Source organism: Hypomesus transpacificus, chromosome 22, assembly GCF_021917145.1.
Source record: "Hypomesus transpacificus isolate Combined female chromosome 22, fHypTra1, whole genome shotgun sequence".
Lineage (NCBI taxonomy): Eukaryota > Metazoa > Chordata > Actinopteri > Osmeriformes > Osmeridae > Hypomesus > Hypomesus transpacificus.
In genome coordinates this window covers 8,612,547-8,629,254 of record NC_061081.1, presented here as the reverse complement: position 1 = coordinate 8,629,254, position 16,708 = coordinate 8,612,547, and the positions used below count along the sequence as shown (strand labels likewise).

Sequence of the window (16,708 nt, the reverse complement as noted above, 5' to 3'; positions counted from 1 at the left end):
AGCTTTCAATCTTATCAAGTATTTGGTAAGTCTTTATCCCCCCTTCTTCTCAAGTCTGAATTGAATTTCTCAAATAAAAACATTGTTGTCCGTGTCGTTGCCCAATTTCCGACAGCTTAGCAGGTGCTTTTATTGAGACTCTCATATTTACCCGGGTGGAGTTGTTCTATAGTCAGAACATAACCATAGACTCAATATGAGACTGCAGACCACATGCAAAACATCTCCTCTCCTTCAATAACGTGACACATGTAGAAGTAAAAACAACATCACTACAGCAGGTGTTAAGTATTCAATTGTCTTCAAAAATGACTTTGATATATATCAGAAACAGAAGACACAATCTGACATATTGTTTCACTCTGCACTGCACAAATATTTGACACCCAGTCTTGTCATGTAGGCCCACAGTGACAAGTTTAGTCTGGTTTCCACAGACGCCACCAGGAAAGGATATGAAACGAATGGAGCAGACAAGTGTGGCTGAGGGACGTATCAGGAAACACCCCAGATAGATGAGACATTGTTGATGCAGTCTGTGGCCAGCTGTCAAATCTGAATTAAATGCTGTGCTATCGCTGCAGTTGCCAGGAACTGGTGTACTGTAAAGGGTCTGCTTCTATGTCTCTGTTTTCCTCATGTACCATTAAGGTTCAGTTTCATAGATGTGTTTGGCTAAGATAATCTTGTGTCTGGGTCTCTATGTGTGTGTGCGTGTGTGTGTGAATGTGAATGTGTGTACACTCTTCCACCCCCATCTAATGTGTCAACAAACGGAGTCATAGCAGATTGAGGGAATGAAGCCAGTGGCCATTTAGACCACTGAGTTTCAACCATGATGTGCCTTTAACCCCTGGCGTCGCTCCCTGACTGTTGACAACCTGAATCCACCTGCGTAATCACGTGCAGATCAACGCTGTTGGAAGGATTAAAAAAACAAACAAGATCAAGAGCACTGGAGCCCTACACCAAGCCTTGTCTAGCATGCGTTTCCCTGGCGATGATGACGGAGCGGGATTGAGCAAACCCCCTTGAGCGAGCGTGCCCCTCTGAACCTGCTGTGGGAATGAAAGACCCAGTGAGGGATTAACCAGCTCAGGAAGTGACAGGATGTAACAGCTTCCTGGGGGACACTGTGTTAGAGTCTTTCCTCTCTGATCTGGGGCAGAAAGTGGCCCTTTGACCCCCAAATAAGGAGATGTTTTGGCTACTGTAGTATTGTAGCACTTTTTGTCTGGAAGGGTTTAAGTTTTGGTGAGGGGTTAATATTAGGTGAGCCCCTTGTCAAAGTTGACAGCCCACACACACACTCAACCCTCCCGGTCTCTGTAGTAGATACTATGTATGACCTCAAAGGTCTTCCTTGTCATCCACCTCCACCCAGCCCCGCCCACTACTTTTAAAGACCCGAATTGGAGAGCCATTGTCCCACTGTCTCAACCCTCCACCCTCTCTGGATACAGGCTGAAGCTACATCAGCATATCAGGTCTGGGAGGGGCAGTCCTGTCAGTAATGGTGACTGATGATGGTGATAGGAAGGCTGGGAAACACTTTAGATCCAAATGCTAAGGTTATAAATGTCAGTCAATAGGTAATAAGGCCTCAGTAAGTTAGTAAGTCTTACTAAGACATTCATGTTAAAAAAGTATCATATAAGGGCCTTATTACATTTGAACTTACGCTCATTACAAGCACCTGGATCTGAAGTGTTGCCCTAACTCTAACCCGAAGGCTGCAGGGTAGGACAGCTTGCAGGACTCTGTCCAGTCTTACCCACCTGTGTCCCTCCTTCAGAACTGTGTGCTCCAGGTACACAGAGTGCTGGGGTATGGTCATTCAGGCCTGTCTGTCTGCTCCCCCAGGGCCCCTCATAGTGTTACATGTGGTTTCAGGTGTCTGGAGGGATAACAGACACCTTTGGTGTTTGAGTATTTCCCTGGCTTTTGTGTCAGTCTGCCTCCAGCGACATGGCATGCCTGCACTATGTTGTTTGTAGAATAACTGTCACTGCTAGCTTTGTGTCTGTAGGAAGAACAAAAACCTGTGACTGTCTGAGGCATCTTTGGCAAAGGGGGTTGACGGGTGATTTCAAATGAGGGCGCTTCTGCCATGAGCCTCATCTTCTGAATGGGACTTTTTTAGGAAAATCAGTCTCCAGAAGGATACTTTAGAAAACGCATTAAGCATTTATTGACTTTATAGCATTAAGATTGCTATGTATGAGCTTGTAGAATGTCCATCGTGGACTGCAGCTGCAATAGTCACCTCTCTCACAGAAGCAGAGCTTGCAGCAGGTGTGTGTGTGTGTGTGAGAGAGTGTGTGTGTGAACCATGCGACTCCAAAGCAGCTGACTTTGCTGCAAAGACGACGGGGAGAGAAAGAGAGAGAGGAGCGATGAGCGAGCCAGCAGACAGACCTAACTCTTCCTCTTACTCCCCTACCTCATACTGTACCCAGCCGCGGCCCCTCCCCTCCAGAGCCCCGTCACGTCCCTGGGCCTTCAACACCGAGCCGCAGGGTGGGTCAGACGCTATCCTCCCCTCTCCACATCTCGCTCATGAATAAGACACAAGCCAGGCAGGCCGGGCCGGAGGACAGCACGGCCGACTGTGGAACATGAGGCAGTCTGTGACGTCAGAGACGTTAATTAGTAAAGACCCCTCCCTTGGGTGTCAGGTTCACGGGGCGCTGACAGACATCGTCTCCACCACGCTCCAGGGACTGCTCACGTTAACTTTGAGGGACTATCCTTTTCACGTGAAGTCGTTTAGCATAGTCATGCTCTGGGAACACCTGGTCATCTCTCTTTCTCTCATACGTAAGCAAACGGTATGTAGTGGTGTAATCCGGTCATTTCCTTATTGAAATACAAGTTATTATGCAAACTTAGATATCTTATTTATTTAATGCAAAGCTCAGTGACAAGGATACACATATTCCCATTGGTCCACCCCTTGTCCAGTCACAGTACTATGGTAAACAGATACAGATGGAGAGTCATGGCAGGCTGTGGTATTTTCACTGTCAAGTAAGGGACCTGTGTGCTTATCCATTTGCAGTCACTTCCTCAAAGATATAAACGGCAAATATACAGCACCCAATTCAAATTAACATTGAAGATACACTATCATTACAGTATAACATTGTTTTTTTGACCTTCCAAAGATTCCTAACTGTTCCAAACAAACTCTGCTACAGTGAACCGTTCCTGCAGCCTGCCCCAAGGGTAATGTCAGGCCTCCTGCCTGGAGTGTCACTGGCCATTTTACACCCTACAGGTTGACTTCAAGGACTTCCACGTGAAACAATGATGTCTGTAGTTCCCTGGACTGTGATTCCTTGGGCTGGGGGGACCTTGGGCTCTTTGATGTTTGGTACCCCTTAATTTCAGGTCCCCCCGGTGTGATATGCTTGAGCGCCCACAGATAATCCTCCCCTGTGTTGTTTTTGTTCCTCCTGCAGAACCATGGCTATTCCCATAAGCCCCGCCCCCACGGGAAGTGCCCTCCGCATGCCCTGCACAGCATGATGGGATACCTGCTGGGCGAGGAAGATGGACAGAGCCAGGAAACATGCTGACTACTTCATTTTGAAATCACATACAAAACCGACCCTCTCTTAAACTCGAGGCTTAGACTCTAGGAGCATTTAGACATGTACATACATTTACATTTAGTCATATACATTTTCAGACGCTCTTATCCAGAGCGACTTACGTTAAGTACAGGGACATTCTCCCCGAGGAAAGTAGGGTGAAGTGCCTTGCCCAAGGACACAACGTCATTTGGCTGTCTTGGTGAAGTCCTGCAGACAGAGTATTCGCGCACCTGAGCAAAGCTGCTGTGATAAACATAAATTGACTGAAAATTCCCTGAACCAGCAAGGAGGCCCTGGAGTGGCACTTGCATGTCGGCCCCTCCCCCTTGGCACTAGCCCCGCCCCCACCCAGCCTACCCCCTGTCGGGCTGTGATGCGTGTTATGAGTATCCAATCCCCGACAAATGAGAGAGAAAGCTGCAGCAGCGAAGGTAGCAGCAGTGCCGCCACCACCTCCGACCCCCCCTCGTCCATGTCTGGACTCAGCTCCTCCGACCCGCCCCTCTCCCACCGCCATGAAGCCCCGCCTCCCCCTCCCCTCCCCCCGCCTCTCCCTGGGGTCCCGCCCCCTCTGCCCCCGTCCCTATCCAACCACGGCCCCAGGAAGAAGCGCCGCGTGCGCAGCTTCTTCTGGAAGCCGATCCCTGAGGAGAAGGTGCGGGGCAAGCCCAACATCTGGACCATGGCGGTGCGGCAGCAGCAGTACCAGATCGACGTGCGCTCCGTGGAGGAGCTGTTCGGCCAGCAGGAGGAGACGGGGTCAAGGCCGGGCGACACCCCGGCCGCCGGACCCTCGGCTCGCATTGCACGCTCTCGCTCCTTCAAGGAGAGCAGCAAGGACGAGGTGAGTGACACGGCCCCCAGGGGCTGATGGGAACCTGGAGGGCTTCCGCACAAGAGGGCTCTCTGAGGTCACAGTAGGACCTCAGGACCTTTGCGGTGTGGTCTTGTGAGGTAAAACTGCCTGACTGTAAATATGAAAGATAAGTATGAGAATGCCAGAAACCCTTTACTGTGTGTCGTACTAGTCTGTTATTCATTCAGGGAATCCACTGCTGTCCATATAAAGTCACAACAACAGTCTGGTATTCTTTTCCAGGAAGTTACACAACTGCATTACCTGTACATGTAGGTAATTATCTGTGGTGGAGTGTCAGATCATTGTCCAATCCTCTAGTGAGGGTTCAGGAAGCTCAGAACACAGACGGACTTCCCAGCATCCCCTCTGCTTTTCACAATGGTGCCTTCAGTAACCATACATGACAGAACAATTGTTATCACGTCCATAAACCTCTTGTTCTGTCCCCAAGGACTCCAAATATAGCTTCTACGCACATGCAGTGCCTTTTGAGTGTAGGCAGACCGTAGATACTATGGCTACAGGAACAATAGTGTCCCAGAACCATATCTGAAGTGCTTTTAAATGGTGCTCTGTAATACAGAACCGGTTGTTGTTTGCTAGTGCAGGAGAACCTGACGCCTGTTACCATAACTACTGTAACGTTATGTTTCTCACCTCCCGTAATGTTTTGTTGTCAGTGAGCTCCACCTCATGTTAAGTAGATGTCTTTAAAATGAACAATTTGGTAAGTTTGACACAAATCAGTCTCCCTACAACAGTTTGCCTTAGACACATACATATGCACAGATACACTCATTCACTCATACTGTACTGGACCTCTGTTAATAGACCCACAGTGATGCCTTAACTCTATAATCAGGCCTAGAGGTACCCTGCTTGAGGACTAAGAGTACAAATTGTTCACCTGGGAATTGAAGGCAGAGCCTGCTGTTATTGTCTACGATGGTGGTGGTGCGCACTACACGTGTGGCCCAGGTGGAATTTCAGAAGCCCTGTAGTGTGACCATGTGAAGCTCCGGGTTACATCAGAGGCAGCAGGGAACACACTGGTCCCCTGGGATCTGGAGGAGGGAGGAGCTTGTTTGTGAAGGAGAAGGATTGTGTGTGTGTGTGTGTGTGGTTGCGTGTACGGCCACGCGCAAGTGCACAAGCCTGTTTGGATTTAATGAGATGATTTCATCACTGGGAGGTTTTGAAACAGAAGAGCCGAAGAGAATAACACATTGGCAGGTGCAGCAGGGTCACGTTTTAAATCACCAATTTGACTGAGAAGGGGTGAAGTAGCAAACCGACTATAAAACACTGTCCCATAAACCCATGTACCCCCGTGTACCATCACATCTATGCTTAGTCACCTTTCTCTTCTCTCCTTTCAGATCAGCATTCTGGACTCAAAGCGGGGAATGAACGTGGGCATTTTCCTCAAACAGTTCAAGAAGTAAGTCTTGGACCGCAGTACCCTGTGTGTGAGACCAGTGGAGCGTGTGTGTAATGCTGCTGAGGGCTCTGGGGGAGGGATGCCTGTGTCTCGGTGTGTGAAACCCAATGTGGGTGTGTGGCGGGTTCAAGTGGCGAGGTCCTAACGTCTTGCGTGAGGCAGCAGGTACCTGGGAACATGAGGTCACATGGTTAAGGGTCTGTGTGTGAACAAAAAAAGGTTTGAAGACGTCAGTCTAGAACAGAGATGTTCTAAGTAGTTCTCAATAGTGAGGGGCCTCAATGCAACCTGAGCTTGGCCGGTCCAATAGACACATCAGAATATTTCCGGAAGAACATGTTTTCAACCTATAGGCTTTGGTACTGTATGTGCATGCCAGTACTATAGCCTACATAGGTGTGTGGAGTAAGAGAGATGGGGGGGGGGGGGGAGAGGAAGGGGTGTGGTGAACGTTGTTGCTGCTTCTTTGCATACAAGCTAAGCCAGCTGATCTCATAGCATGTTTGCATGACTGACTCTATATTTCCATTGCATTTGAATGTGTCCCAAGAACACCTCCATCAACACATCCTACCAGCGCATAGAAATGCCATTCATAGTCTATACACTATGCCTGTCCATTTTGTGTCAAACTGTGGTAACTTCCTGTCTAGAGCTGCACTATTAAGTGGTTGCATTATACTTATACCCAGTTCTACTAGTCCCAGATAGAAAAAAGGTTGTATTTCTCCTGCTTGCCAATAAATCCACATTGAGCCCGTCCATTCAGCTCACACATCAGACCACCCATGTGAGAAAACTGCATTTATTATCCTGGACAGGGAGCTAGAGAGGGACACAGGAAAATAGAATGAGACACACTTAAATGTATACAATAGATGAATAGAGGCTCTTGCCTATGAAGCTCCTCTCGTGCACACACCAATGTGTGTGTGTGTGTTCTTCCTCCAGGTCCAACCACTCCATTGTGGAGGACATACGCCAGGGGGACGGCAAGCTGTATGGTGCCGAGCTGCTGAAAGACCTGCTCAAGCTACTGCCTGAGTCTGAGGAGGTGTGTGTGTGTGTGTGTGTGTACACGCCTGTTTAGTGTGTGAGAACATATTGTACCATCCTCTGCTCTCTGCACAAGAGCTGATCAGTAAAAACAAGTCAGCACGAGATCAGCTTTGTCCTTTCCCTCCTTAGGTTAAGAAACTAAAGGAGTTCAAGGGAGACTCCAGCAAGCTGACTCTAGCCGACTCTTTCATGTACCTCCTGATCCAGGTACCAAGGTAAGGCTGTGACTGGAACCCCCCCCCCCTGTCCCTTTGTACCCTGCTCTCAAACCCAGTGCACACTCTGTCCCCTGCGCAAGTGTCCCCTGACCCCCATGTCCTCCCCCCTCCCTGCAGGTTCGAGGTACGCATCGAGGCCATGGTCCTCCAGGAGGAGTTCTTCCCCTCCTGCGCCATGATGAGTCACGGTATCGATGTCATCCGAGTGGCCACCAAAGGTAACGGCACGCCACTGCTGGAGCACACACACCCACAGATGCACACACATACTAGTACATCGGCCCCCCCACATGCAGGCAGATGACCCAGATATCTGAGCCACCGGCAGCGTTGAAATGACAAGGACCAGAGGCCCGTCACCTGAGCAGGGACTGTGTGGGTACAGTGACACCGCAGAGACAGGGCAGGAAGATGGGAGATCTGTACACACGCAGGGGGAAATTAGGATATAATAAATACTTGGGCAAACTTGTACAGATGTGTCCATAGGTTACAGTATGCAGTGATATCTGTACCTTGTAACAGCTGAAAACAACGTTATTTTTCTTGAGGGAAACACGCACACATTATTGTTTGTATTGCTAACTCTCTGTCTGTATCTCTCTATGTCTCTCTCTCACACACATAACCCAGCACATCCTTTCCCAGAGGAAAAGGGGAGACAAAAATCCAATAAAGTGTGAGAAGTATTTAACAAGGCCATCTCCCTCTAAGCCCTACCGCGGCAGCCCACTGTCATTTTTAGCAGTCACAAGTTTTCACCCCTCTTCTCTCTCTCTCGCTCTTTCTCCCTCCATCTTTCTATTTTTCTCTTTCGCCCGCTCTGTCGGCTTTCCCTCAGAAACCGCTCCACCATGGCCCCCTTCACCACAGAGCTGAGTACAGCTCTCAGTATCTGACAGCACTTGACAAAAAAGTCGGTATAATTTCAGTAATGTTGCGCCTCCAGCAGTGAATTAGAGGACCTGGTTGCAAGTGTTGCCGTTAAATGGCTAGTTCACCAAAAACTGTAGTTAATTTCTGTTCCATTGGCAGTCGTCAGTAGATGTCAGGAATGGTGTGATGAGGAGAAGCCCTGAGCAGTGAGAGTGTGTAATGGAGAGTTGTTCGCTGAATGCTCTGATTGAGTTTGTATCGATCCTTTCCTTTTTTTCCCTTTCTGCTCTCCTTCTCCTCCCCTCTGTTCTTTTCTCCTCTCTCCCCCCTTCTTTCTTCTCCTCTTCTCCCCCTCTCCTCTCCTGCAGAGTTGATGACCTGTGAGGAACTTCATGCCATCCTCCACCTGGTCCTGCAGGCTGGCAACATCATGAATGCTGTGAGTAGACTGGGCCAGGCTGAGGGGTGTCATGGGTTTTTTGTAAAGGGTGTTTTTCATTGGCGCATTGGTCTGTTCTGTGACAGGGTGGCTACGCGGGCAACGCCGTGGGCTTCAAGCTGTCGTCTCTTCTCTCCCTGGCCGACACCAAGGCCAACAAGCCAGCCATGAACCTGCTACATTTTGTGGCCCTGGTGAGTAATGGCTGCTATTCTGGGAAACACACACACTTGGATAATTGAGAAGCTGTGAGGATTTGGCGCCAAAAAACATACATGAGAAAGTCGTTGTACGTTCTTTTTGTCAACAGTAAGTTAGAGGTTGCTGTAAATATCTACTCTCCTCTATGACGACCAGAGTTCAGATCAACAAAAACATGAGGAGCAGCGATGAATGTAGTTAGCACTAGACTGTTGACTGCTACCTATAGTTTGTCATTTGCCCAACAAAAGGCCAATTTTCTGCCAATATTTCACACCGGAGAATCCTGGTGATGTCTCATTCTGTAAAGCTGTGGACCTCATCTACACACCTCCAAATGTATACATTTGACCCCTTCACCTCACCAAGGGCAAATTAAAATAAGAAGCATCTATTTCCAGAATTGCCCTGTCAACCGTCTTGAAATTGGTTGGCCTCTCCATCTTTTATGACTCTTAGCAAGCAGTGTCCAACTGTCTGGCATTATGAATATTTCAAGAAGGACGAAAGATGGCAGATGTTAGCAAAAAATCATTTGTTGCTCGCTGTAATTACATAACAAGAAAGAGCAGCCCCACACATATCCTTAATAAGAAGCTATAAGAGATCTGATTTTATAAAATCCCACAAAAGTAAATAAATGCATGAATATATCAGCTTTTTGTGTTATTTTTCATTTAAGTATTGTGTTTGAATATGTTTTTCTTCCCAGGAGGCCCAGAAGAAGGATGAGAAACTGCTGAAGTTCACAGAGAAACTGCAGGATGTCCAGAGTGCTGCCAGGTATGTGTCCTCTGACAGGAATCACCTGGACAGGGTTTTATCTGAGATTCATGGGTTTATTGATGGCATTGTTTGAGTTTAATTTACCGTCTTTAGGAGGTATTCTAACAAAGAGGACTTTTACAACCACAATTACCCCATTTACAAGCTTGAACTTCCCGAAATGCTATAGTGTTTGACAGGCTTGCTTCAGCTCCAGTATTGTGCTTATAAATCAACACTTTTCAGACTTCACATCGACACCTGAGTAGAACAAGTGTTGATACCCGATGACCTCAAATAAAAGTGGTTTAGCACCACATTTTAGACCATACTTCAGATGCACCTGCTCAGCTATATATTCACTGAAGACAACTTTCAGCAGACATGCACTGTGTGTGAAACGTTACATCTACCTCATGGCTGTCTGACTTTGTTCCTCCACAAGGTCATTTTCTCTGCATGGCAGGATGCAGTTTCTCTCCCAAAAGGAGAGCCAAAAGATTACCCGCCGTCCCTCCTGCACCCCCCTCCCTTCCTCCTTCCCTGTAAATCTGCTGACACATCATTCCTCCTCTCTTGTTCCACCTCACCTCCTCTCTGATTCTTTAGTTATAAGGGTTGTTGGACAGTGCAAGATAATTGATTATGAGTTCATTTACAGTCCAACAGACTCGCACTGCAGTCCCCCCCCAAAAAAACTATTTGTAAATCCATCTTTTCCTTACAGTGTTTTGTTTTACTCAATGTTCCGATTGACCTTTAACCCCTTCTCTGACTTGCCCTTGCAGGGTCTCGGTGGAGAACATAGAATCAGAGTTCTCATCTCTCTATGTCAGGACCAGATCCCTGGAGGAGAAAGTTCAGGACGACCCCGAGCTCCTTCAGCAGCTGGACCCCTTCCTGCAGGTGGGAACAGGACTGGCATGGCCGGAGGCACTAGGGGACATGTGGCTTAGACTTTGCTGAAGCTCAATCATGTAGTCAGGTTATATCACCATTGGTCAAATGACAGAAGTATAGGAGGCTTTTTTTATCACATAACCAATGCACCTCCAGGAGGGCACCTTTAAAACACAGTTACTAAATGTAGTTATGGACGTCCATACAGAAGTACTTGTGTCTCTCTCATGTTGCCTTGTGTTTGTCTGATAGAGCTCCACACGCACGCTGCAGGATCTAAAGAGGCGCAGGCTGGACTTGCGGAAAGAGGGCAGTGCACTCATCGACTTCTTCTGTGAAGACAAGGACGCCTTCAAACTGGACGAGTGCTTTCGCATTTTCCAGGACTTCTGCATGAAGTTCAAAAAGGCGGTCAAGGTGAGATTTTTCGTCGATACTTTCTCCCGCTTATCAATGGGTGTGTCTGATGCTCGCTGGAACTCAAACCATGTCTTGGAAATAATTGGAGATTAAATATGACTCTTGCGACGTCTCTCCCTCTCTGCTCCTCCCGCCACTCCTCAAGGACAACCATGACCGGGAGCTGAAAGAGGCGGCCAGACAGCGGCGCCTCAGGGAGTTGGAGGAGAAGCGCGTCGCCTGGGCTGGTGCCGACCAGAATGCCGGATGCTTCGGTCGCAGCAGCAGTGAAAACGACGTGGACATGCTCACCAAGGAAGGACTCCTGGACTTCCTCCAGCAACGCTCCCAGAGCCCCAACAGCCCGCTGAGCCGCTCGGCCAGCGCACGCCGACACCGGCACACCATGTCCAGCATGGCCGACCGCCAGCTACACAGCTACCTCGAGGTCTTCGGAGGAACCGGCGGCCCCAACGCCGCCACGGACTACTCCAAGTTCAACAGCTTGCCACGCTCCAGCAGGACACCCCAGCGCCGGACCACGGCCTGGCTCGTCTCCCAGGACGACAACCGTGAGCTGGGCCCCGGGCGGCAGGTGACCACGGCGACGTCCCCCCGTGCCGAGACGGAACCCATCAGCCCGCTTGCCCGGTTTTCCTCCGCCGGCTTCAACGCAAATGAGGATCCGTACGTCAACAACAACTACACATCTCTGTCCGAGGGGGACGTCTCACCTCTCAATTGCAACGTCTTCCAGAAGACACCAGTTGCCAGTGTGACAACGGGACTCATGAACGTCAGTGTGGAGAAACACACGCTTGTCACCGGCCTCCAACTGTTTGACCTCCCCAGTCCCAACAACAACAGCAACCATATGCACTTAATCAACCAGGGCGACTTACTGGTGACCGACCTGGAGAGGGAGACCCCTCCTAAGACCCTGGATCTGAAGTCCTCGTCTTGTCATCAGAGCTCAGACGGAGGCCCAGAGTGGGAGGCCGAAAGGGCTGCTCAGTATGTCTCTTCGCGACAGAAAGAGGAGGAGGAGGACAGCAGCACTGTGTCCTCGACGACTTGCGACACGCCCCTCCCTCTAGACACCTCTGTGTCCAATAAGAAGCCGGTGTTTTACATAGTAGACTGCACTGAGACTGACTGCTCGGTGGCTTTAGACTATTCCGAAGTCGAAAGCTCTCCTCTCATGAGGGAAGGCCTGGTCCACGACATAAAAACCACTGACTGCAACAACGAATTAGGAAACATTCAAGACCTGAGCTCACTTTCCTCCAATTATGAGTCCACGTCCACCAATGAACAGTCCATTTCAACCAATGAAGTGTCATCATCTAAGCTGACGGACGAACATCCCGCCTCCGCCACACAGTCCTTCACTACAGAAGAGGGGGAAACAGACAGCTGTGACATAGCCGGGGCTATACAGGTGGGGGAGAAAGCAGTGAAGACCTGTGGTGTGAAACCCTCAAGCACTAAGAACAAGAGTGTTTCCAAGTTATCAAAAAATAGTGGGGGGCGAGTTGCCCGGACACTCACCACCACCGAGACCCAGGACATGCGCAAGGTGGTGCCCATCACCAAGCTGGCTCGCTCCGGCAGCAACGCGAGGCGGCCAGAGAGACCACCGGGGCACGGGAGCAGCGAGCCGGGTCACCCCCTCCGCGACCAGAGCACCCCAGTGAGGGGGCACGACGAGAGGGCAAGCCGTACACGGCGACACTCCAGCCTGCCACCGGATGAGTCTAAAAGTCAGAGAGGTGGAGCCTTGGCTTGTGGTCTGTCAAGATGGGCTCGCGACCCCACCCCACGCAAGCCCTCCTTCCGCAAACCCAGTGCCAAGCCTATTAGGAATATCCCCAAGGCCCCCCATGAGGAGAAGATGTGTCGGTCTACTATGAGAGCTCTGGCCCAGGCCCAGGGCGTGGGGACCTCCACTGAACCCAGCGCCCCTGAGACCCCTGCCCACTGCCCCAAGACTGCATCTGGCCTGCCCAGCTTTGCCCGCAACACCGTAGCCTCCTCCTCCAGGACAAAGGAGCTGGGCCCTGTGTCCACTCCATCCACCCCCTCCAAAACCCCTTCCATCCTCGCCCGAACTGCCTCTCAAAAGCAGCCTGCCACCAGGACAGTTCCCCCTCCCACCACAGGGGGGCAGCACTTGCCCCGAGGGGAGGAGAAGGAAAAACCCCAAGGCACCAACCTACGAAGAGTGCCGAATGTCCGAGCATCCAGCCGGAGCACCCAGCGCAGTGAGACGCCCACTCCGCCACCCGCGCACGAACGCACGCGCAAGAATAGTGTTTTCTCTGAGAGATCTGTCCTATCAAGAGACTCTGCAACATCCTGCAGGACCCATAAGCCGACCTGGAAATAAAACTGGAATCTGATTGAAGGAATCTTAGAGGGAGGAAATAGTTGAAATTTGGTTCCCCAATTTCTTTACAGTACAATCTCTTGCCATAATGTATAGAGCAGACAAACTTCTATCTTTCCTGGTTCAATGACCAAACAATCTCACCTCAACTCCCCACTAATTTTTGCAAATTGCTCAACAAATGCAATGTACCATGTACTTACACTCTGTAGATAGAAGAAAGATTATATTTTCAAAAGTCCCTGTGTGTGTTTCTGTGCATTTTCAACAGGGAAGAGAACTGGCAAATTCCACTCCTGCCCTCTTTGCTCCTTCCACAGAACATGTTTGCCTGCTTTGTGATCTTCAGTTACGCTGTTTGTGATGAAACCTTACAACAAAGTAGAAAAAAACACCTACTGAACAACACATATGAATGCTGCTATTTTAGATTTGACAATTCTGGGACTGAGTTTGGAGTCGTCCGTTCAGGGTTACAAGCTTTGCAACACTGCGCAGTTGTCTGTGTCTGTGACTTAATTATCTTCCTCTACCGCCTCGTCTCTGTGCAAAGTCATGTTGGACTGAGCTCAATGTGCTGTTATTAGACTGGCTCTCCTCAGCAGCGGGCTGGGAGGTTCTCCACTGCTCCGGAGCCAAGTTTTCCCACAACAGTACCAGCTCACACAAAATGGCTGCCGCTTCAATCTCAATCCTGTTTGGTAATACTGAGTCAAGTACTGGAATTGCACCTACCCTAGTCCCCTGTCCCAAAATACAAAAGAGTGACACTGTCTAGTAATTTGGTGTGATACCTCTGCAGTGCAACGTTGTACACTGCGTTGCAGCAAGTCCAGGCTGAAGGTGACCTTGGTTTGACTTGATGTCTTCTCATGTGCTTGTGCTACTGTTGTCATGTATTTCTGTTCCGCTGTACTTTACGCCTCCATTGTGTCATGTAGTCCAAACAAAGGAAAATGTTCGTTTTTCCAGCCCATGCTACTGTAGCTAGTTTGACGATAATGCTTTAAGAAATTGCATTGAACATGTAGCTCTTGAACTGTAAAGACACCCAGTAATGGTGTTACCAGTCTTGCTTTGAACGCTTTGTCCCACTCTATATGACGCATCAACTTTTCTACTGTGAATGTGGTCTTTTATTTGACCCTTCATACAGTGTAAAGATGTAATTGTATGACCACTGCTGGTCAGTACTGTAGACTAGCCTTTTAGCCCTGCGATGGATCTTCACACCACTTGCCTTTCAAACTGCATTGTGCCATTGACTTGAAAAAACAGGAACAGCATCCAAACACCACAACAATCGTCACTTTAAAACTTGATGTAGCCATTCCATCATCCATTCCTCAATTGTAATCTTTCCGAACATTCCATTGCACGAAAACAAAATTATATAGTTACTGAAGGACATGAGGCCAACAGGTGTAGATGTCCACTTTGTAAATAGGGTATAGACATACTATTTTTTGGACTATATACTTAGAGCTCTCATTGTTTACAGGTAAAATATGACATATATTATAAGATGTAGGAAGCAGATGAGTTAAAGGAATGAGGATTATGGTCAAATCAGAAAAGGGGCCTATCCCTGTATTTTACACATTTCGATTTTTAAGTCATGGATATTCTTGATCAAGGATGGTAACAAATCCTCACCCTCTCTGTACCCTGATGATACTATTTGGACCCTAAGATCAGAAGGAAAAGCTGCAGGTCTTTAGTCTGGTCCACACTCCAGGCTACACAGAAAACATCAGACAGGAGCTGTGTGCTCTCTCTGTCCTCACACCCTCTATAAGATGAAGTGCTCTAGTTCTACTAAAGGCCTCCTTTTTCTTACATAGAGACCTCCCACCTCTATCTCACAATGCCTCCTGCTGTGGGGTTGTTCTTAGGCGGAGGGGGCAACAATAGGGTGACTTTTACGTCAAGCTCCTTCTAACAGTGGGACCTATGTGGAATTTAAATTCACACACACACACCAACCTCTGTCACACTACCCTCCAAACAGTTCCTTGTTATGGGATGGTCACCGTAGCAACTTGTTCCGGGCGAGGGAGACTAGACTGAAACACAAGCTGTAGACTGCAGTCTGACTTATTGCCTGCTTAACTTAGAGAATAAGAGCCTCCTTCAAGGGGTGTCAGAGTAAATTATGACCCCTGGCGAACTGCAAGCAATGGTAAAAGGGGTTGTTGTTTAATGTTCCCCAGCCTTAACTGAATGTCACTGTAGGTGGTGACTTTCACATCAGACAGGATTAAATCTCCGTCAGTTGTTCCACTGTTCAATAGTCACACGCACAATACAGTGACTTCATATACAATAGTACATCCTAACTTATCTTTCATTGAGGTTCATTGTTTACTACATAAGGAAAAGTTACTGTGTGGCACAGATCACCTTATTGGCATCCCCAGTGTGTCTAAGTCTGAGTTTGGATTTGATGGTGTTTTTCTAAAAATGAAAGGTGGTTCTTTTCTGAAAAGACCCAAAGCATGCCTTTGCTGTAGTTCCCACTGCTGTGTGGGTGAACTAGTCGCTCTCTTATCCTGCCTTCGTTCTGCTTAGCCTTTTAATCCAAGTCACCTTTTCCACATAAAAGTCTCCAGCAACTGTACCCAGTGACCCGTTTAGTCTGGAATCACTTTAGTATTATAAAATGGAATGTCGATATTCTACAGCACTGATTGTTTGAAATTATATCAAAATAAATCAATAAAATCATATTGCTGTGTCATCTACAGAGGGGTTCATTTTTTTTCAGAGAAACCTTTGCCTGCATCTGATATATTCAACAAGATTCGCACCTTGGATCAGTATCCACCATGATGGAGGTTACTCAGTTACCCCAGTAAGCCTGATACTGTTGCCAAAGCTTACCCAACCTGTACTGTATACTGGTAGCTAGGAGCTAGCGTGTCGGGGAGTGAAAGGACAGTTGTTATATTGCATGTCATTAAGGAGGATGGCAAGATTCCCATAATGTGGCTTCTAGTTTTAAGTAGATTAATGTCTACATAGTTGTTAGTCATAATTTTCAATTTAGGTTAATAAAATATATTTAATTGCGAATTATTTAACTTTATTTTGTGTCATGAACAGAGACAGTTAGCTGCCGTTAGCTATTACAGTCAGTAGCTCATTGGGGTTCTGTTTGTTATTCAGTAGGCCTATCTAGCCCAGCAAGGTGACGACTGACGACTTGCCGCTGCAACTACGACTGCATAGCCTGGCTGGCAGGCCAATTTAGCCCCGCCCACAAAAAAAAATTGTCAGGAAATTGGGTCTGGGATTGCTAGTTTTGGAAAAAGTATGTCCGAACGGGAGCTGTTCGGACCAATCAAATTGTCAGGGCGGGCTTTATACAATGATGGACAGATGATCAACAGTAACGTAATCAACCACGTCACCAAAGAGCGCTTGGGTTGAATTCGTTTTAAACAAACAACATATTACGTTGCTCTGATTGGTTGTAGGTCTATCCAATTTAGCGAAAAAATTATTATGAGTATGACAACATCAGGCTAACAACTGCATGGTCCCATACATTCCAAGCTTCC

General features: G+C 48.2%; 1 protein-coding gene across 1 annotated transcript; it reads left to right on the top strand.

Moving 5' to 3' along the window:
* The first annotated feature begins 3,730 nt into the window (after nucleotides 1-3,730).
* Nucleotides 3,731-15,864, top strand: fhdc1 (FH2 domain containing 1). Its single transcript, XM_047045867.1, has 11 exons — nucleotides 3,731-4,443; nucleotides 5,838-5,899; nucleotides 6,851-6,953; nucleotides 7,088-7,173; nucleotides 7,294-7,394; nucleotides 8,421-8,491; nucleotides 8,578-8,685; nucleotides 9,405-9,475; nucleotides 10,246-10,363; nucleotides 10,610-10,774; nucleotides 10,923-15,864. Exons 1-11 carry the CDS (start codon nucleotides 3,973-3,975, stop codon nucleotides 13,143-13,145), a joined length of 3,579 nt encoding a protein of 1,192 aa, XP_046901823.1. The 5' UTR covers nucleotides 3,731-3,972; the 3' UTR covers nucleotides 13,146-15,864.
* The last annotated feature ends 844 nt before the right edge of the window (nucleotides 15,865-16,708 follow it).